General features: G+C 33.9%; 3 protein-coding genes across 4 annotated transcripts; 1 reads left to right on the top strand and 2 right to left on the bottom strand.

Moving 5' to 3' along the window:
* The first annotated feature begins 1,011 nt into the window (after positions 1-1,011).
* On the top strand, positions 1,012-8,413 carry LOC130809790 (phosphatidylinositol/phosphatidylcholine transfer protein SFH8-like). Its single transcript, XM_057675592.1, has 14 exons — positions 1,012-1,496; positions 3,117-3,408; positions 3,689-3,788; positions 3,927-4,193; positions 4,310-4,387; positions 4,470-4,571; positions 4,677-4,726; positions 4,844-4,943; positions 5,048-5,119; positions 5,214-5,327; positions 5,429-5,561; positions 6,904-7,289; positions 7,611-7,685; positions 7,788-8,413. Exons 1-14 carry the CDS (start codon positions 1,439-1,441, stop codon positions 7,806-7,808), a joined length of 1,848 nt encoding a protein of 615 aa, XP_057531575.1. The 5' UTR covers positions 1,012-1,438; the 3' UTR covers positions 7,809-8,413.
* Positions 8,414-8,701: 288 nt separating this feature from the next.
* LOC130809792 (bifunctional dihydrofolate reductase-thymidylate synthase 1-like) lies at positions 8,702-10,571 on the bottom strand. Its single transcript, XM_057675595.1, has 4 exons — positions 10,188-10,571; positions 9,973-10,035; positions 9,323-9,834; positions 8,702-9,250 (listed from the first exon to the last, which is right to left on the bottom strand). Exons 2-4 carry the CDS (start codon positions 10,033-10,035, stop codon positions 9,004-9,006), a joined length of 822 nt encoding a protein of 273 aa, XP_057531578.1. The 5' UTR covers positions 10,188-10,571; the 3' UTR covers positions 8,702-9,003.
* Positions 10,572-11,398: 827 nt separating this feature from the next.
* LOC130809791 (inositol-pentakisphosphate 2-kinase-like) lies at positions 11,399-18,070 on the bottom strand. Of its 2 annotated transcripts, none has more exons than XM_057675593.1 (8): positions 17,931-18,070; positions 17,500-17,602; positions 15,046-15,249; positions 13,921-14,068; positions 13,423-13,463; positions 13,201-13,311; positions 12,105-12,704; positions 11,399-11,898 (listed from the first exon to the last, which is right to left on the bottom strand). In XM_057675593.1, exons 2-8 carry the CDS (start codon positions 17,599-17,601, stop codon positions 11,743-11,745), a joined length of 1,362 nt encoding a protein of 453 aa, XP_057531576.1. In that variant the 5' UTR covers position 17,602; positions 17,931-18,070; the 3' UTR covers positions 11,399-11,742. The 2 variants fall into 2 exon arrangements, with proteins under 2 accessions (XP_057531576.1, XP_057531577.1); XM_057675594.1 differs by having other exon boundaries at positions 17,680-18,069.
* Between the last annotated feature and the right edge of the window lie 1,919 nt (positions 18,071-19,989).

Genomic DNA, 19,989 nt, shown 5'->3' with positions numbered 1-19,989 from the left:
GTTTATGAACAAAATCATGCAAATTAAAGAAAAAGTATAGTAGAGAGATTAGAAATATTGAAGTTGTTTGTTTGATGCAATCAATAAATAAGAATTAATTTACCGGTAGATTCGAGAAGTAAATGCTAAATTGAAATCTTGATTGAATTGTTGCAGACACAAATAGTCTTCACGAACAATGAGAAGTAACAAGAATGAAGGGAAATAAAACATGGAGAAGAGAAAATTCGTCCATTAAATACATTAAGCTGCATCATGTTCAAAAAAATATGATAACTCAAACCTCAACTTGACGGTCAATAAATGTAAATTGTCACGTGCTAGTGTTTTCATATGTTTAGGTTAAATAAGGTAGTTTTTTGCAAACAAACTAGAACAAGTGTTTTTTTTGGTTATTCTTTTTTACAAAAGATGGTATACATTAGGTAATTATTTTGTAAATTTTCCTTGTATTAATTGAGGTATTCAATTCATGTTTGGCCATTTGGAAAATATTTTATGGTAAAACCATCTCACACAATAATTTGTGAATTTTAATATTCTCTCTTATTCATCTTAAGTTTCTCATTTACTTTATACACTCTATCCAATACACTTATTCAATATTTAATATATTTAATTATGTATAATTAAACATTACAAAAAATTGATATTAATAAACTTTACATTAAAACAAATTAAATAAAATTTCACATGACTATATTTAAACTTATATAATAATATTATAGAATAATAATAAAGTAAATAAGACATCTAGGGTGAATAGGAGAAGTATGAAACTACAATTAGTTATACTCCATGCTTTAATATATTTTTTTTAAAGAGCCATGTCAAAATATATTTAATCAATTATTTTAATTTTAATCAATTAAAAAGAAAAGGGGCGGGATAAAAGCTAAAGCAATGGAAAAAGCAAACGTGTCAATGAAAGGATTAGAAATGTGGGACCCACAAGCGTACGTGTCAGCATTAAAAACCAAACTAAAATGAAAAGGAAAGCCCGCGAAAGATAAAGCTTTCGTGCCACACAATTTTAGAAAGAGAAACACCCACTTGTCCACTTCTCTCTCTACCCTTTTCTCAACGACTTAATAAACCCTAATTTTTATCATTGGATAATATTAAATCAAATCAAATTTTACCGAAATTACAATTTATAAATATCTTCTACTCCCTAATTACCTATAATTTTATGATTTCAAATTGCAAATTCATTATTTATTCATGAAAAGAAAGTGTCTTTAATTCTTTTGAACTTTCTCATATACTCCATTTTCTTCAGCTTTTTCTGTTATCTCTCTTTTCTTCTCTCTAATAAGAATGGTTCTTTAATACTATTCTGCATTTATTAATTTTTTGAATTAGTGAAGTTAAAGAAGAGAATTAATCAATGGGAGAAATGAGATTTCTGAGGTGTTGCTTATGAAGTTAAGGATTAATGGAGTTAGGAAGGAATTCCAGTTTGTCTGGCCCACTTGACCTCTTTTCTCGTCCTTGTAAGTTTATTCTTTTCTTTCTTTCAGTCCCTAATTTTATCGTATCAATTTGGATTCTTTTCCTGATTTGTGTTTCGTGAAAACTTGGATGTTCTATTTTGAAATGAATGTGATTAATGGAATAATTTTAGTTATTTATTGATCAGAATTGGAAACTTTACTATGAGATGTGATCATAATATAACTGGTTATTATTGAGTTGATTGTTGTTTCTTTGCATATGATTTGGTGCCAATTTTGGGTTTATGACTTGCTTTGATTGTGTACCTTCAAATGTTCTCTTTAGGACGTTGATAGACTTTGGTTCAAACAGCATCATCCTGGTAGTATTGCAATTTGCAATGTAATCAGTGGTTAACCCTAGGGTGGGTTGAACACTCATATTGCTGCATTTGTACTGAACCAACTCGGCCACTATTTTTTTGTTATATGTATACATAATTTAATATTATTAGGGGTTTTAATCAAATGAACCAGGGCAGCGTGTAATGCTGATGATAGTTGGTATTTTTTTGGTTTTATTTGTTTTTTGAGAGATTGAAGTGATAGTTTTATTGAAGATAGATACCTTAGCGTATAGGTTATACTTAGAGAGTTGTTCAAAAACAGACTTGATACCCGGAATTTGCCCCTCCCTGTGACCAAACTTGATTTAGCCCGACTTCTAAAATGATTTACAAATATATAAAATACAATATGTACACAAAACCTAATTTCAAATAGACCCGAAACACATAATGCGAAACCAACCCAATGGCTCAAATGAAGACCTCTAGCTATACTGTATAGTTCTATTGTCAGATTTGATAATCAGACAGCAGTTCATATTAACTTGGGGGAAAGAGTTAAACAAGGATGCTTGTTTTTAAAAACCATTTACATTGTATTGCACTTTATCATTCCTTGTGTTCTATCATAAGGAAAAAAGGGGTTGCTGTTAGCACCTTTAGGATTAAGATACATTATATTGTTACGTATTGATCGGTGTCCTATCAGGATGATAGTTCTGATTGAAGCAGAAGTTTTTCGATGATTTTTCAAAAAACGCAAATAGAAGTTGTATTGCAAGTGTTTCTATTGTATTATAAATTTGTGTTCATGTCTATAGAGCTTCTTATATGGCGTTGCTCTCATTTTCTGGGCCATTAGCTTCTTATGTGCAGGGGTGTAACTTTCTAATTCCTTAGTGTTACCTAAATAACGAGGGGGCATATTTTTTAATTAATATGAGGGTCTGTGTTCCAAATTTGCTTTTGAGTGTATTAGAACAATCAGCAGGGACAAGAATAATAAAGCTTAGTTGGTGCTGAAAAATAGTCTTATTATTGTGAAAATGCAGTGCATATACAAGTGTGCAGGGATATGACGAAAGCCTGAAACTATGCAATTATGTTAGATTATGTTGTTGTGATTTTTTGGTTTTAGGGTATTCCTAATTGAATATACATGAGAGCACCGACTTACAATCATAGTGTAGCAGAACGGATTTCCATCTTAATTTGTGCTTACCACTATAGTGTACTCTGGCTAGCCTATTGAAGCAAATTGACAGAGTGGTTTAGTCTGTCAACTTTGGAGCCATGGTTTACCAAAGATGTTACAAATTCTTGGCAATCGCAGGTTTTGAAGGATCATCTAATCGTGAAAGACGAAAATCAGATGTTGATATATTAGAAGATGAAAGGAAGAAAAAGATGGGTCTGAAAAAGAGAGCGATTAATGCGTCAAGCAAAATTAGGCGTTCATTCAGCAAGAGAAAATCCAAGAGGAAGGTCGATGGAATAAAAACTTCCGTTTCTATTGAGGATGTGCGAGATGTTAAGGAAGTTCAGGCTGTTCAAGCATTTCGACAGGCACTGGCTGCAGATGAATTGCTTCCTGCTCGACATGATAATTATTACTCCTTGCTGAGGTAATTTGTATAAAGTTCATTATGGTGTTACAGGCTACAACATACAGTTTGGCTTTTTGTTCTCTTTGTTTGGTCAAGTGGCTATGCAATTGAGTTGCCTTGCCATTATGTAAAGTCATACCACGAATAAATGCTTATAGGAATTGCTTTGATCGTCGATTGAGTGCCAATGGACATTATCTTTATATATTTTAATATTTGGATTGCAGAGTTGATTAGATTTTTGAAACAGATTTAATAATGTGATAAGTAGTTTATTCCTGTAAATTCATACTTGCAGATTTTTGAAGGCAAGAAAGTTTGACATCGAGAAAGCAAAACAAATGTGGGCCAATATGCTTCAATGGAGAAAAGAATTTGGTACTGACACTCTCCTTGAGGTAATTGCTTTGATTGATTCATATTGACCTTATTTCCGCTTTTGTCAGCTGCTTCAATATTTTGGTGGCATGCATATTCTTTCTGTTATTTTGTCTAGCCCACTTAAAATTGTTGGCTTCCTGTTTGTTCTTTGTCAGGATTTCGAATACCAGGAGTTGGACGAGGTTTTAAAGTATTATCCCCAGGGATTCCATGGTGTGGACAAAGATGGGAGGCCCATCTACCTTTATCTTCTTGGAAAAGTTGATGCAGAGAAATTAATGCAAGTTACAACAATGGAACGATATCTCAAATATCACGCACAGGATTTTGAAAGGTGCTTTGCAATAAAATTTCCAGCTTGCTCCATTGCTGCAAAAAGACATATAGATTCAAGTACAACAATTTTGGATGTTCAAGGCTTGGTATATTGCCTATTCATTTTGTTTTCCATCGCTATTGTGCTGATCCTTTATCTGAATTCTTAGAATGCGCTGGTGAGACTGCATTTGACATAATCTTTTCTAATCTTTATCATCAGGGTTTTAAAAATCTAACAAAACCTGCTCGTGAACTGATAATGCGGCTACAAAAGATTGATAACGACAACTATCCTGAGGTGATGTGATAAATTAGTAACAAAAATCTAATATCTGATCTTTGCGTACCTGGATGTTTCTCATGCAATGCACTCCCTGCAGACTCTCTACCGAATGTTTATTATTAATGCTGGCAGTGGTTTCAGAATGCTCTGGAACACATTCAAGCCTGCTCTGGATGCCCAGACGACCTCTAAAATACATGTAAAATTTAGAGTACTTGAATTAACTTAGTAGCTAAGATCATTATTTACCTTTAGTCTAGTCATGAAAGCTTGAATTTTCTTTTTTTTTTTTTTTCTATGTTAGGTTTTAGGCCACAAATACCACAACAAATTGCTAGAGGTCATTGACAAAAGGTAATCTTGTGGGTTAACCAAGTTGGCTGAGTCTTTAGTTTTTGATCTTCTACTGAATAATACAAGACTTCTGTAACTAGCTTTGCTAAGTGTTTTGAACTTTGTGTTTACATATAGCCAATTGCCTGAATTTCTTGGTGGTACGTGTAACTGTGCTAATGAAGGAGGTTGTCTGAGGTCGGACAAGGGGCCGTGGAAAGACCCTGAAATCTTAAAGGTTGTTTCAAATGAGCATTCATGTCGTATTATTAATATGGCTGTAATGTGCGAATGTTCATTTTGTGCTTTTTCACTTATCTGTTGTGACTACATTGCTGGCAGATGATTCAATCTGGTGAGGCTGAAGTAGCTATATCAAACAGTGAAGGAAGAGTTATTGCTTACAACAAAATGGTATGATTGATTTCCTTAAGAGTACCTGCAGGTACTTGTTAGCTGTTGTTACTTTTATTGTTCTAATGCTACTTCTGTTTATTTGATTGACCAGACTAAACACAATGACACGTCAACTGCAGAATCTGGATCTGAATTTGAAGAGTTTTCTTCTCCGAAAGCACCTGCGGCTACTTTAGAGTTAAAATTGATGCCAGTCGATGAAGAAGTAAGCACTACTATTATTAGCACCTGGTCGATATACACTGATTTCTAAGATGTGAGAAGTTGAGGGAATTTTTTTTTATTGACTGATATGACTTGTTTCAGGGTAGGTTAACGAGAGACAGTGGATCTAATGGTGGTCCGCCTGTTGATGACGAACATGTTACTGTAGTTGTAAAGCATTTGGATGCTGGATCCCACGGAGGGACATCCACGGATCTATCTAATCCATCTAAAGGTCAGCATGTCACATCCTATATGTCAGGGTGCAAGTGTTCATATGTTTCTGGTGACATTTTTATAAGGTCTTCAGACCAGACATTATTTTGATTTGATGTAGTTACTTTGAGTAGTGTGTGTTTAAATGTGTTTCTGGAGGGAGAGCCGGAGAGGTGACATGTTGATATCACATTATTAGGAGGCTTTATATGTGTGCAGTGCCAAATTGTGAATGGATGAGTATGAAAGCAGGCTAAATTGGCTAAGTGAAGGCGTTTTGAGTTTTTTACCTGTGTGATCATATTGCAAAAACAAGGCCACATTACCGTAACGCGACCGTATTGTAAAGGTTTTTGTGTTACCGCGACCAAAATATAGGCCGCATTGACCGCAAAATCATCCGTATTGGCCGCAAAATAAATATTTTGCGACTGTTACTGAAACCATATTTTTGCACACTGTGATGTAACAATTTGTTGCCCAATCCAATAGGAAGTCATCTTTTCTTTGTTAGACTTTAAGTAGTAAGGATAAGTAAACAAATAGTTGGTACACTTGGTATGCCAAATGTATCAGAATTTAGGTTAGGTAGTAAGCGCCCCTCAGCAGTAGTGGATTTTGGTGCATAAGTTAGAGGAAACGAGAGCTATTATTTAAAATAAATTTTTTTTTTTTTTAAAAAAAAAAAAAAAACCCTTGGTGGGAGAAGATTTGAACCCCCAAACTTTTGTTCAGTAAGTAATAACTATAGTACTACAACATTTTGCTTTTCTATGATGATCCAAAAAATTTTAGGAGGCTACGCCCCTTTGGACCTCAACAAATATCCATCCCTGCTTTCATGGAAACATGCAGCTTTATCTGTCATGGTTGGGAAAGTGTCAGCCAGTGTCAACCGTACACAAATTTAGTGATTTGATAATGTGAAAAGGATACAAGTGAACTGTGCACTTTGATTTTATAGGATAACCTATTTCAGTTATTGAATTTTTACTAGAAATTTCTACACGGGCATATGGCCTTCAGGCTTTCGATGAAAGACAGTAACTTATAGTCACAGGAATGGCTGTGATCTCTATTCTCTACTGCCCAGGAATACTTATTCGTGGTGATCTGTGAGAACTGGGATTAATCATTCTGATTTTTTAGAACAATTTTCTGATCTCATTGTTTCTTGGTTTCAATTGTGCTTGTTTTTTAATATTCCTTTCTGATGTCATGAACTTGTTTCGGTATTTGTAATTTGTGTATACTTTTATGTATATATTTCTATGCTATGTAGCTTCCAGAACAGCTTCTTTTAATTGTACTTGCATTTCGTTATTTCATAATTTTCACTATTTTCTAATGACTTAATGCAGAGATGGTTACTCAACAATCTGCTTATTTGAGGCCAAGTTACTGTCGATATTTGGCCGTCTTTGTGACCTTTTTTGCTTTCTTGCAATCGGCAATAGTTAGTATCTCTCGAGGAGTTCCCAGTCTAATAATAAGCATTGTTCGCTGCCTTCCGTATCTGATTCTTTCACCAGATCTTAAAGGTTTTTATCGACAGCCATCCGAGCATCAGGAGTTTACAGATGCAGAATTCCGTTCAATTGTAATGAGAAAGCTTAGTGAACTTGAAGAAAAAGTAAATACCATGCAGACAAAACCGATGCAGATGCCTTCCGAAAAGGAGGAGTTGCTCAATGCTGCAATATACAGAGTGGACGCACTCGAAGCAGAATTGATTACTACTAAAAAGGTTGCTTTTGTTGCCTTTCTCTTGTACTATCCTGCTTTACTTTTGATCATTCAAGTTTTCTTGGGTTAGAATTAGCAGTGTAAGGGTAAAGAACACTCTTGTTCACCAGAAGAAGTGCCACATTTCTGTGTCATACATTACTTCCCTCCCCTGCTCGTCCTCGATCTCTCTTTTTTCATTTACGAGACATTTTTAGCGTAAGAATCAATAAAGTTAATGAAGATTGTAAGATTGATGAAATGCATATTCATAGATATGAATTTTAGATAAAAAAAAGTTTCCTTCAAAACATTCATGTATTTGTGGTTGTTGAATAAGCAGGCATTGCATGAAGCCTTGATGAGGCAGGAAGACTTTCTTGCGTATACCGACTCACAAGAATCAACTAAATTCAGGGTAAATAATCACCATCTGAAAGTACAAAACATTGCTCTATTTCAATGGGAAATGTGAATCATGCACTCCCGAGTCCTGACGCATTCATTTTTTTTGCTGCAGAGGAGAAAATTCTGCTGTTGAAGTGTGATTGCTGCGGTCGAGGAGTGATTTTCCATATATTTGAATCTTTTTTTATGGCGACTGTTGGCTTGTTAGGGGATAGAATTTTGTATCAGTACAGAATCATCATGTATTTGTGTACAGTTGTGTGATATGATGCAGATTTCAATCTTCTTCCAAGGTTAAATACCTTGGAGGGAAAATAAATGAAGAAAAGGGGAAAAGGGTTTTGTATGCGATTTTCTTGTTCATGTCATGGTCTAGTTCCTTCTCGGTTGAGCATCCTGCGGAGATTTTTGGTTTCCCGGTCAACAGTGGATGTTTCCAATCTGAACAGAGCCCATGGCCACTGAAACCACCATGACGACCCTCCCCAACCCTTCAAAATTGAGTCCATGACCAGGGGCGAAGCCAAGATTTTAAATTTGGGGGGTTAAATTATCGACATATTAGAAAATTATTTATTATATAAGGTGTTCAAAACTAACATGATGATCCGAAATTTACACGACATTGTAACTAAATTCGATTTGACATGATTTACAATTATTTAAAAATAATATGGACAAAAAGTTCGATTTCAAATTCACCTAAAACACTTAACCCGAAATTAACAATGATCCGTACAAACCATTAAACACTAGTTAGGCTATAAAAAAAATATTAAAATCATATAGACTAAAATAAACATGAATCATTGAAAAAGTTATATTTATCAAATAGAGTTAAAGTTTCCTATAATTATTATTTTGAAAAAAACTAAGTGTTTTTTGACTACATATATTTGCCTAAAAATATTAAAATTAGAATCGAAAAAAAGTAAACACACTAAAAGGATGAATGTGAAATATAAAAGATAGATAGTAATGACATTATATATAAATTTATCAGTCTATAAAATTAATAGTTTAAATTAGGGTTTGATCTCTAAACCTTAGATTACAAATATGTTAGTTCAACCATTAAGCTATAGTAATTTTTATTATATTTTTACTCTCTTGAAACTATATATCATATTAGTAAGGGGAGCCAAAGTCAAATTTACAAGAGATCACATTTTCGGCAAGGGGGGCCGGGCCTCCCAGCTCCCATGTAGCTTCGCCCATGCCCATGACCAATAAAAAATCTACAGTATATTTCACTATTTGCAGTCATCAGTCCTAAACAATGATCAAAGATTAGACATGCTCAGCAGTAGTAGTAAAAGTTACACAGCCTATTGAACCACATTCCCACCAGCAATATTCAGTTGAATCTGCTTAACATAATCAAGCTCAGCTTGATGCAGATTGCGGACGTAAGTAATAAAACAAAACTGTACATTATTTTCCACCATTTTAATGGACGAGAACAATGGACTGAACATCGATAAATCAATTCGAGGAATGAAAGTGTCACATTCGACATTTGCCTCTACCTCAGTCAAGTGAATCGCCTCACAACCAGGACCGTTCAGTGCTTCCCTAACAGATAATAACCATTAGACAACCTGAAAAACAGCAAGATCAACATCACAAAGCTCAATATAGACTTACTTAAGGATTTGGCCACCTCCAATAACAAACACCTTCTCAATAGACAGGTAATAAGGTGGTTTAGCCATTAACTTCAGTGCCGAGGATAGGCTGTTGCACACTATCAAATCTTTTGTACTCGATACTTCCACCATTCCTGCGCGACTCAGGACAACATTGAGACGGCCAGGCAAAGGCCGGAACTTTGGAGCAATGCTTTCCCAAGTTTTTCTACCCATGATAACTGCATTCTTTTTGGCTTCAACGGATGTGTTCATCGTGAGCAGCTTAAAGAATCTGAGATCAGAAGTCAAATTCCACGGCAATTTCCCATTTTTTCCAATCCCCATTTCTCGAGTTGCAGCTACCACAACTTGATACGACCTTTCGTGATTGCAATGAAATGAAGTTTCACTTTCACTAGCTGTGACTGAGCAAGACGATTTTGATCGTATAATCAGATTTAGAAACTTCGAGAATATTGGCAATGAAATGAGGTTGGCATTTCTACTTCCATGAGAAGTCAATGGGATCTGAAATGTTAACAATGAATCTAATCAAAACACATTCTTTCAGCATTTACTTGTAACTTAGAACTTACTACTTTTTTGCTACAGTCAAGAATCCAGTGTATGAATAAATAAATTTGAGTATTTATAAGAAATTTATACCTGAGAATTATGCAAGATTGGATAGAAAAGGTGGGATCTTTTAACAAAATGGCCAATGAACATCTGCATAATAATGAAAAATAAACCACAAAAGTCAGGGGGAAAAGGGGGTACAAAATCAAAGATAAACAAGATCAATCAAAGTGATTACATTGCCTGACAATTGAGAAACCAAATAGAATTTTTTAGGGAAATTGAAGATTTTAAAGCAGTACCTTTTGTTTCAGAGGAAAGTTGAGTTATGGGAAATAACTCACAAGTTTTTAGGGCTATATTGCTTATATATAAGAGTAAAACTTGTGTCAATTGGAGGTTATGGTCTTTACTTTCTCTCTCTTTCTTCTTTGACTCTTCCTTCTACTTTCTCTCTCTTCCTCTTTCTCTTCCTGGTATATCTTTTCTTATAGGAGTATATGTTCAATCTTCAACGAAACAGAAAATTTGTGAAGTTGGTTTGGTGAGAATCACTTAAGGTATGTGTTTCCATTTTCCCTCCTTGTAATGGGTAATTCCATTTATGATTTATTGATAGTGGTTGGTATCTTTATAGATAATGCATGGCTTTCTTATAATGTCTATTGCAAGAGTAAGGACTGGAATATGCTTAATTGATGTTGGGTGAGGGTCAAAAATCAAATTATTTATCTGTATGTTTAGTTATTGAGTTGTAGCAGAGGTGCTAAATTGCAAACTTAAGTTTTCTCTTGAAATGTGAGGAAAATTTGGGTTCATTGTATGATGAATTAGAGCATGCCCACCATTTGTTTGATGAAATGCTTGCTCAAAATGATTCAGTAAACCACTTCTTGAACTGATAATCACAAATAATTTGGTTGTAAATTGAGAAAAATGTCCTTTTTTATAGTAGTAGTAGTAGTTATTACCTTCACAATTTTATCATAGCTTAAGCTGATAATGGCTTTTTTATAGTAGTAGTAGTAGTAGGTAACATAGGTCATACATTCCGCATTACTACTCCCTACTTCCTAAACATAGGAACTAAGAAACTAAAAACTAAGAAGCATGCATGCTTACTTGCCGTACACTAATAAAGCTTCTTTAGTGAAAGCTGTCCAACTCTCTAATTGTACATTAGAAAGCAGGCCAAGTTTATTACTTGCTATAAAAAGAAAGGTTAGTTTGCACTGCGGAGATGTTAATCATCAAGTATCCACTAAATCTCAGTGTATCAAGGTCAATTTCAATATGTTAACAAAATTCCAAGAAAAGAAAGCATTGAAAAACTACCAATAACATTACTTAGATTTCAAATAACAAAACATACTTGACAAATGCATCCCCACATCAGTTGGATGAAAACATCGGTAAATGTTCGTTTGCCACATCGAAGCATGATAAACCAACATAGGAGGATAAAAAATCATATTATCACAAGCCACAGAAATTTTTGGGTCAAACATAGATGTAATCACGGACACTAGCACCGAAGTTAAGCAAGATGAAACTAAAGAGGGTATCGAAGAGTACATGTTACATGTTATACAGAAATGTACATAAAATACAGCAACACGGGCTCAAGTGTCGTTGAGCTACCATGAATGACAATTAACTCACAGGTAGCACATATACATACGCACGTGCAGCATCATAAAAAGCATAATCTAAACTATGATTACGAGCATACCTAAGATTAACACTTAAATATTGAACAACGATGCAGCAGCTTCAAGTAACAACATTTTCAAGCTTAGGAGGCAAAATTGTGCAATCCTCCAGACCCTACCAAGCAAAAGTGTTCAAGTGGTTATCTCAATATCCAGTTTCATACCCTTGAATTGTCGCCTTTTTTGCAGCGACAAGCTCTACTTTGGCCATCTGCTTGTAGCAGTCTACTATCTTCTGATCCAGCTGATAATAAAATTCCATTTTGTTTAAGGGTTTCATATCAAGATCAATGAAAGATGCCTGCAAGAGAGTGAAAATTATAATATAATCAATTACCGTATAGCTTATGGTATGGTCAGTGCACGTCATACACTCTAAGAAGAAGCAAAACCGTCAGGCATGTCAGCCGATCAATACTGAAGTTTGTCAAATGGTCCCTCGTATGATATTAAACATCTGACAAAGACCAATTTAAAATGCATAAACTAACCAGGACAGATGGGTACCTTGACATCGAATCGTTGCTTTGTCGAGTCTAGGTATATGCTTCTATAATGGGATTCAGGATCATCGTCTTCCCTTGGACGGAAACTGATCATTAGGCTACAGTCCTTGGCTGTAGCAGCTATCAAGTAGTCTCTTACAATATTCACACTTTCTTCTAAAGGAATAGAATGAAGAGAGTTATATTTGCCTAATTGCCGGTATTCACTGGATTTTGTACATATTTTGCAGGGCTGGGAAACAATATCATAATAAGCATGAATTGCCCCTTCCACATCTACTCTGTCGAGCTTTTGGACGTCTAATAGCCTATCAAGTACGCCTAATTTAATTATGGCCTCTCCTATAAGATACACAAAACTGCTTGTACGCGAATCATTTTCGTCGTGAATGAAAGAGTAAAGGTAATCGTCAAATGCTTCAGCTTTGGCGAAATTTGTCCCGTTGTTTCCCCCTCCTAAGCCCCCATATATAAGGGAACCATTTAAAAAAACACGCAGATTATTCTGTGGATTTGCAAAAAGAGCCTTGATAGCTTTGTGTATTCGTTCCCTTGATCCGGAGAACAAATCCAATGGATCATATTCGCTCAACTGCTGTATCTGAGAAGCAACAGAAACTCATCTCAGTAAAAACAGGAACACCAAAGAGATGATCTCAAAGTTAAAAGAACATAGAAAGCTTTGAATTTACAATCTGTTGGCAGATACCATATGCAGCCATGCAACAACAGTATTGATGCATGGCAATATTCTTCAATAAACAATACTCCTATTCAATGTTGGGGAAATTGTAAAAAATAAACTAACTTTTGCTCAATCAGCTGAAAATAGCTCAACAATTGTTTTTTTTAAATAAACCCATCTATTCGCTATAATTGTTGAAAATAAACCCAACTATAGTTGATTTATAGTTTTTGACTTACAAATAAGCGTTGAAGATTTTACAAACAATAGGTTGGTTTTATTTTTAACAAATATACCTAACAGGTGGTTATTTAAAAATAAATAATAGGTGAGTTTATTTTTAGCTGATCAAGCAAAGGTTGATTTATTATTAACAATCTACCCTTAAATGTATTCATTACTTACGGGTTACCTGGTGTTGTTGCAGTTTGAGGACTTGATGCATTCTAAAACGAGTCACGTTCTTCTTGATTGCATTTCTATCAGCTATATAGCTTGACGATGGAGTAAATCCACACTTAGGCTGTACATTAGTTACACTAATTATAAGACCAACAATATCAAAGTTATACCAATAACATAAGGACATGTGAAGTAGAATGCTTTTAATTAATCCTCGAAAAAACTAAACTACCTTAATTTCCACAGTTATGCATGGTGCTCCTTTAGATGTGCCTGCAAAAAAATTGAGCAAAAACAGTAAAGCTAGATGAAAGATGATCCCCACTTTTCAAGAATCATGTCTGTCACATTTTTCTTACCCGCATAGAGAATGGAAAATTAATTATGTCATCAAAGTAAGACACAAAGAGCACATATAAAAGAAAAGGTATGTAACATCAAACACAAATGTTTCCATACTGTGGGAGAAATCAACACGAGACTATATCTAAGGCATGTCAGGTTTTTCAATTTGCTTTTGAAATTAGAAGTTCCTAGAGCTTTCTATAGTTTTTCAACTGGAAAGCCAACATAGTTGACATGATACAGAGTAAAGACGGGAAAAGAATCATAATAAAAGTCTCGGGATGGTTTTGCATGCAGAATAAAACATGGGGAACTTATTGTCAATGCTAATAAACAGGTGAGCAGAAGAGAAACATGATGTGATTTGTGATTCAGAGTTACTTACTACTGGGAAATATTGAATGATCGGACATAAGCAGCACAGAATCAGCAAAACAATCAACTTTAGCTGCATTAACTCTCCAGCCAGGGCGCTGGGAGAGAACATCTCTTTCAACTGATTCCAAAAATTCCCTTGATACAAGAACTCTAACCTACAAGTTTCATAGAGAACAAGTTATTGTGAAGCGTCAGAAAAACGTTTCCAAACATGCCGATTACACGCAGGTCCAAAGGGTATGGCTAATAACACAAATTTAATAAAGCTATTCATATGATGAACCAACAAATACACTGTTACAGGGTAAATGAAAAGAGTTGCACATGACATGATTGTTAATTGTTATTGATGCGGACTATGTTACTTGGACTCTTCATTTTGCTTCACGTATCTGTGTCCGATCCTTGATATTCGGACATTGGTATGGCACTTAGACACTTCATTTTACGTGCAAAATTGAATATTTCGACGTATCCAACATCAGTACCTGAGTCAAAGTAACATAGGATGCGGAGAAGACGTTTGGCAAAGTGCCAAGGAAAGTCATTTAATTGGGTTATAAAAAAAAGATGCCATGCAGCAATTTCACACACACACGCACACATATATATAATATAACGAGTCATTTTATTGTCGTTATAAATCTTTGGGTCTATCACAAATAAAGACATTATAAGCTAACCCTAACAAAAAATAAATGTTGTACCTCTTGTTCCCCTCTCCTTCATAGCATGCTCTCCACAAGTTTGATATTCTTGAATATACTAATTTAAAAATTCAGACAAATAACAAATAAAATGGCTTTTTAAGCTTCTTCCTGCACTGGTTGTCATTTGAACTCCATTCTTTTCTTTATGACCCTGTTCATTGTTGTGCTTACAACAGATTCAAGCCCAAATTAAAATTGAGTAGTCTCATCTTGAATCAATATGCACAACAAAGTTTCCAATTTCCATGCACAACAACCCCAATATAAATAGTATTGTTCTAAAAATTAAACCAACCATAAATTCCTAAAACCATTTAACCATCTCCAGGATTGAATACATGTAAACATAAAGTTTTTGAAGCTACCGAAAAGACAAATACCAACATATTCAAGCACAAGAGATAGACGACATTTACACATACCCCAGGATCAACAAATTCAGATCCTAACAACGGGATCATCACACACTGCACATACAGCTGACCAGCAATCTCCTTGTTTGGCGACGAAACAATAGGTTCAGCATCTTTCCATAAAGTACACTCATGCTTGGACAAAACCAAACGTGCAGCTTCATACTTGGAACCATTCTTTGCTACCTTCTGCACCCGTATTATTTTCCCCATCTGTATCAGTGTGGGAGCTGATTAGTTGATTCAGATAAATCACACAAAAAGCCAATTCGAGCATCAAAAATCATCAATAATAAAAGCATAAAAGACAGCTAAATTTTTTAGATTGCATCACAGCATATAGTTCCAATAAGTTAGATGACTTTTTCATAGCCAACTCAAAGAATACAACACCCTTTTTAGACAATGGCACATAGATATACTTTATTCGGCTAAGAAGGTAAACGAGGATTGTGCAAACTCCCTTATTTAAAAGTGACAAAGATCGAGGAAAAATAATAGCAATCTCAAAATATGCTATACACTCCTTCATGCAATCTCTTTGATATGTTAGTCTGCAGCATTACCTCTAAATCACATCATCCTACGTAATGAAATATATTGTTTTCTCTTCTTAAATTGATCATCCTTATATCATAAACAAACCTATATTCATAGTCTTGCAAAACAAAGGAACAACATACACTCTAGACATGAAAATTTGAATAAGTAAAATTTACATTGAGATGAATGAAACAAAATTTCACTTGACTATATATAATTTATAGATCAAAAATAAAATACAAACTAATAATAATTGGTAAAAAGTGCAAAATTTCAAATAAGACACCTGAAGTGGATAGGAGGGAGTGTTAAATTTCAAGGATACAGTAAGATATGTAAAATCATTTCAGAAAATTAACCTATTCAAATAAAACTAACATCTCCCTCACACTTCATTCACTACTTCATACATATAAGAAACACACATCCCCCTCCCCTCTGCTCAATGAAGAGTGCATTTGGGAGTCCTATCATCTGATCAGAAGTCAACAAGTAGCATATAGTCCTGAAGAGGAAAGCTGTGTGCCTGTGCACCCAAAATTTTAATAAAGAACATCTGAAGGAAAGAAAATAAGCGAGAAAAAATGCCAACCATAAACCTCTTTTGAAGGCTTTCTTTAAAAAAGTTGATGCTCAAAAAGAGGAAGATGACGAGGGAAGAGATTTTCACTCCAGATATAGAAAATTTCAACCTTAACATTGACAAGTTCATGAAAAAGATGACTATGTCAAAAGAATTGAAGAATTCAAATTTAGAGAAAACATCCCTTTTAAAAGTGATGGGAAGTTCTATAGTCTAGAATGAGGATAATAAGTTCTATAGTCTAGAATGAGGATAATGCTTTCTCCCTCACCGAATAAAGAGAATCACTCGCCCAGAACTTTCCTACAGCAGAAAGCAGCACTCTTTACTTTTCCAAATCCATCCTTGCCGATTCACCTCAGAAGAGTACATTAGAAACTTGCTTTCTTCATGGATTCTACAATAAGGTTAGCAAAAGTATTCTAATTAGATTTTTTTTGGCGGAATTAGCAAATTAGCTATTTTGAACATATGGCTGATCACACTTGCAACATATTCCTGACACTCATGGACTACTGCACAGAAACAACACTCCGGCAAAAGGATACGAAAATGAAGTACACTAGCAGACACTTCTACTTTACTGAACAAAGAATCTAGAAAGACATTACAGCTCCTTGAAGGTCTCAAATGAGCTCAACTAATTGTTCCCAAAATATCAATTGTAACAAAAACTGATTCTCACTGCTGTTTCACACTGAGGAATCCATGTAAGCCGAACAGTTGCACACCAACCTATCGTGCATCTCCGCGTTCTCCAGTGAGCTGTGGGACAACAGTGTGCTACTTCATCTTCTCCACCCTTAAAACTCCACCAAAACTTCTCTAACCAACTATAAAAGCTCATGTAATTGACTATGCACTTAGGTTCAATAACAAAAAAAAAAAAAAAAAAAAAAACGATGTCGTTTTGAGGATCAAAATATGGGCTTAGTTAACTCATAAATTTTCAAAATCTGATTAACATACTTATATCAATGCCTATCAATAAACAAGCATCCAACAGTTACAGAAATCACTTGAATAACCATATGCTTTGCAAGGACCTCATATGTCAGGCGATACTTGAGGGGCTCCCCTCGATCGCGACCTCCTCGTGATGAGGGTATTAGACTGCCTTCTTTCCCACCCTCTCCAGATCGTGCATTGGGCGGGACTCATTGGGATAACATACACCAATTGAACAACCAATTGAAGATTAATGTGCAATAAGATATACTCCTAAGTTCAAATGAAGCTCAAAAAAGACATAACAATCAAATATTATGAACACAGTGTCAATTGAAATGACATGCAATAACTGAAAGTGCAGTAATTTTAATAGCGTTATAACATACAAAAGCAGGAGATGATCCAGAATAAGCAAGAACTAGATTAACCGCTCCTTCCCCCCTATAGGTCCAATCACACGCATCCTTTTCTTCCAAAATCAACTCCATTCTGCAAATACAATCAACAAAAATAAGCACTTCACTTAAAAAGAACAAAATTTTACAGACCCCAATTCAAAAATTTACCAATTTTAGCAAGATGTTTTCAATAAACCCTAAATTGCTATAATGGGTATCAAAATTTCCGATAAAAACTTCAGATTTCTCACAATTAAGGCACTCTTTTAGAATTTTAGTGTGCCGAAGTAAAAAGTGTAAAGAAATTGCAAAATAAAATTGAATTTGAAGAATGAGAATGCTCAAAGATTTGTGAAGAACTAAAAGATAAGTACTAAGTAGTAAAGCAGCTACTTTATAAGATGATTGAATGAATTTACATATAATTTTATGATTTGGAGTATAGGGAATCAGAGACGAGAGAAAAAGAGTATCGATTCTTGTTGTATTATCACGCCAACAGTAGTTGAGAGTAATGACTCATAGAGTGTGCATCAGCACGTCACATGTGACTCCAAATAATTCTGTAGGCTGAATATATGATTTTCCTGACTAATGTTATTTCCTCTATATCTTTATTAAATTACCACAAGAAATTTTTATGAGAATTCAGAAAATTTTAATTTTTTAGATAGTAAAAATATATTATTTTATTAAAAAATAAATATGATGAAGGAAAAGTAGAGATCATAAACATTTAAAAAATATTTAAATAAGTTATTAGTGGAAATAATATGGATACCACAACTAATAAAAAAAATATTTTATAGAGTTAGTGGGCTACATGTGCGATTATATAAGGAATTTAAAAAATGTTAAAATAAAGTTAGTAAAAGATATTTGGGGACCATAAGCATTGTTAAAATATTAAAATAAGGATAAATAAGGTTATTTTTGTCCAAAAATTGTAATATAAATAGAAAGATTATTTACGGAGCAACAAATGGAACACCCAAAACTTCTTTAACGAACGGAGAGTACAAAAGATCCATTTAAGATTTAAGAAGTACTCTACTTTTTCATGCTTTAAATTTGATAGATTTTAGTCTGAGATCATTTCACCATAAGACATATTAGATAAAAAAAACATAATTTAGGAGAAATCGATACAAATTGAACTTTAATGGTTAGATCTCTCTCTTTTGTAATTAAAATAGTCACTTTTGATTTTAAAATGTCATATTTTCAACGGTGACGATTTTAACACTTTTTATCCATAAATTCAATATTAATCGTATCAAATAACTTAAAAAGTTGTTCAAAATATCATATTTCATTTTAAAAATAAAAAATTTAGTGTACAATAACAAATTCTAGTAAATTCTTAACTAAGCCAAGATCATGCAAAATTTAGTGTACAATAATCTAATACTATACACATCAAACTTTTGTTTGATTATTAATTTGATCAATCATTTTTTTATTTATAATCTTCACAATTTGATTTTTGATAATTATAATCTGAAAAAAAACAAATAAAATAAAAAAGCAAAAAAGAAAATAAGCTAGACATTAAGCATCAATAAGATAGTCATTAAGAAAACAAGATCTCCGGTTTCATTTTATCAATCCACGCACTTAGGAACTTGTCATGTTATAAGATAGCATCAATTAAAAGTTCTCCAATTCTAGAGTAAAAGAGCTCTAGTTGAATGTATTGAATCACAAGGACGTGAAAGTCATATATAGAAGAACTTATCTATGTAAGTTCGAAGCTAGCCACTTCAAGTAGTCAAGATGGAAATATTGACTTCCATAAACTTATGAAAAGATACAGATATAGGCTTAGTGTGTCGAGCTAAAAATATAATAGAAATTTTCTTGTATACACTTCTTTCAGGATGTGAATGTCAACTAGGCTATTTCTTCTGGATTCCGGGGTAGCGTTTTTTTGGTCTCATTAATTGTGTATTATTTTATTTATTTCTATTTTATTTAACTTTTTAGGGTTTATTTAGTAGTTAATAAGGGACAATTAGAGAAAGCCTCCTTTAGGGAGCATAAGGGGGGAGATTGAAAAACCCCTTCTTTCTCCTTCCTCCTTCCTTCTTCATCTTCCTCCATAAAACTCCATTTTTTATACTTGTAAGCTTTTAATTTCTTGTATTTAATTTACTTCTTATTAGTAGTTTAATCTTTCTTTATTAAATTTGGATTAGTTTAATCTTTCCTTGTCAAACTTTAATTGTTTTTCCCAGAAATTGTCATTTATTAAATGTAGTATTGTTCTTCATATTTTTGTCTCTTGAATCTTTAATTATGTGTCTCATAGTTAATTATTGTTTTTCCTTGCAAATTTCAATATTATCATTTTCATTCATGTTTAGTATCATCTTAGGGTTTGTGTTCATCACTTCCACTATGAATAGTGAGTAAATACATTTTCTAGGGTTAGAGTTTGAACCTATAATTCAAGTATGATTTGATTATTAAAAGTGT

This window comes from Amaranthus tricolor, chromosome 4 (genome assembly GCF_026212465.1).
Source record: "Amaranthus tricolor cultivar Red isolate AtriRed21 chromosome 4, ASM2621246v1, whole genome shotgun sequence".
Classification (NCBI taxonomy): domain Eukaryota; kingdom Viridiplantae; phylum Streptophyta; class Magnoliopsida; order Caryophyllales; family Amaranthaceae; genus Amaranthus; species Amaranthus tricolor.
The sequence above is the reverse complement of the archived record's forward strand: the minus strand, read 5'-3'. Positions and strand labels throughout refer to the sequence as shown.

What these genes read in the sequence shown, in the direction of transcription:
- LOC130809790 (XM_057675592.1), top strand. Translation starts at nt 1,439, where the DNA reads ATGGAGTTAGGAAGGAATTCCAGTTTGTCTGGCCCACTTGACCTCTTT. An exon ending in AAGACCCTGAAATCTTAAAG is followed by an intron (nt 4,944 to 5,047) that starts GTTGTTTCAAAT and finishes CATTGCTGGCAG; the next exon opens with ATGATTCAATCTGGTGAGGC. An exon ending in TGATGCCAGTCGATGAAGAA is followed by an intron (nt 5,328 to 5,428) that starts GTAAGCACTACT and finishes GACTTGTTTCAG; the next exon opens with GGTAGGTTAACGAGAGACAG.
- LOC130809792 (XM_057675595.1), bottom strand. Translation starts at nt 10,035, where the DNA reads ATGTTCATTGGCCATTTTGTTAAAAGATCCCACCTTTTCTATCCAATC. An exon ending in CAATCTTGCATAATTCTCAG is followed by an intron (nt 9,835 to 9,972) that starts GTATAAATTTCT and finishes TTAACATTTCAG; the next exon opens with ATCCCATTGACTTCTCATGG. An exon ending in GGAGGTGGCCAAATCCTTAA is followed by an intron (nt 9,251 to 9,322) that starts GTAAGTCTATAT and finishes ATTATCTGTTAG; the next exon opens with GGAAGCACTGAACGGTCCTG.
- LOC130809791 (XM_057675593.1), bottom strand. Translation starts at nt 17,601, where the DNA reads ATGGAGTTGATTTTGGAAGAAAAGGATGCGTGTGATTGGACCTATAGG. An exon ending in CTGGATCATCTCCTGCTTTT is followed by an intron (nt 15,250 to 17,499) that starts GTATGTTATAAC and finishes ACACTGATACAG; the next exon opens with ATGGGGAAAATAATACGGGT. An exon ending in TCATTCAATATTTCCCAGTA is followed by an intron (nt 13,464 to 13,920) that starts GTAAGTAACTCT and finishes ATTTTTTTGCAG; the next exon opens with GCACATCTAAAGGAGCACCA.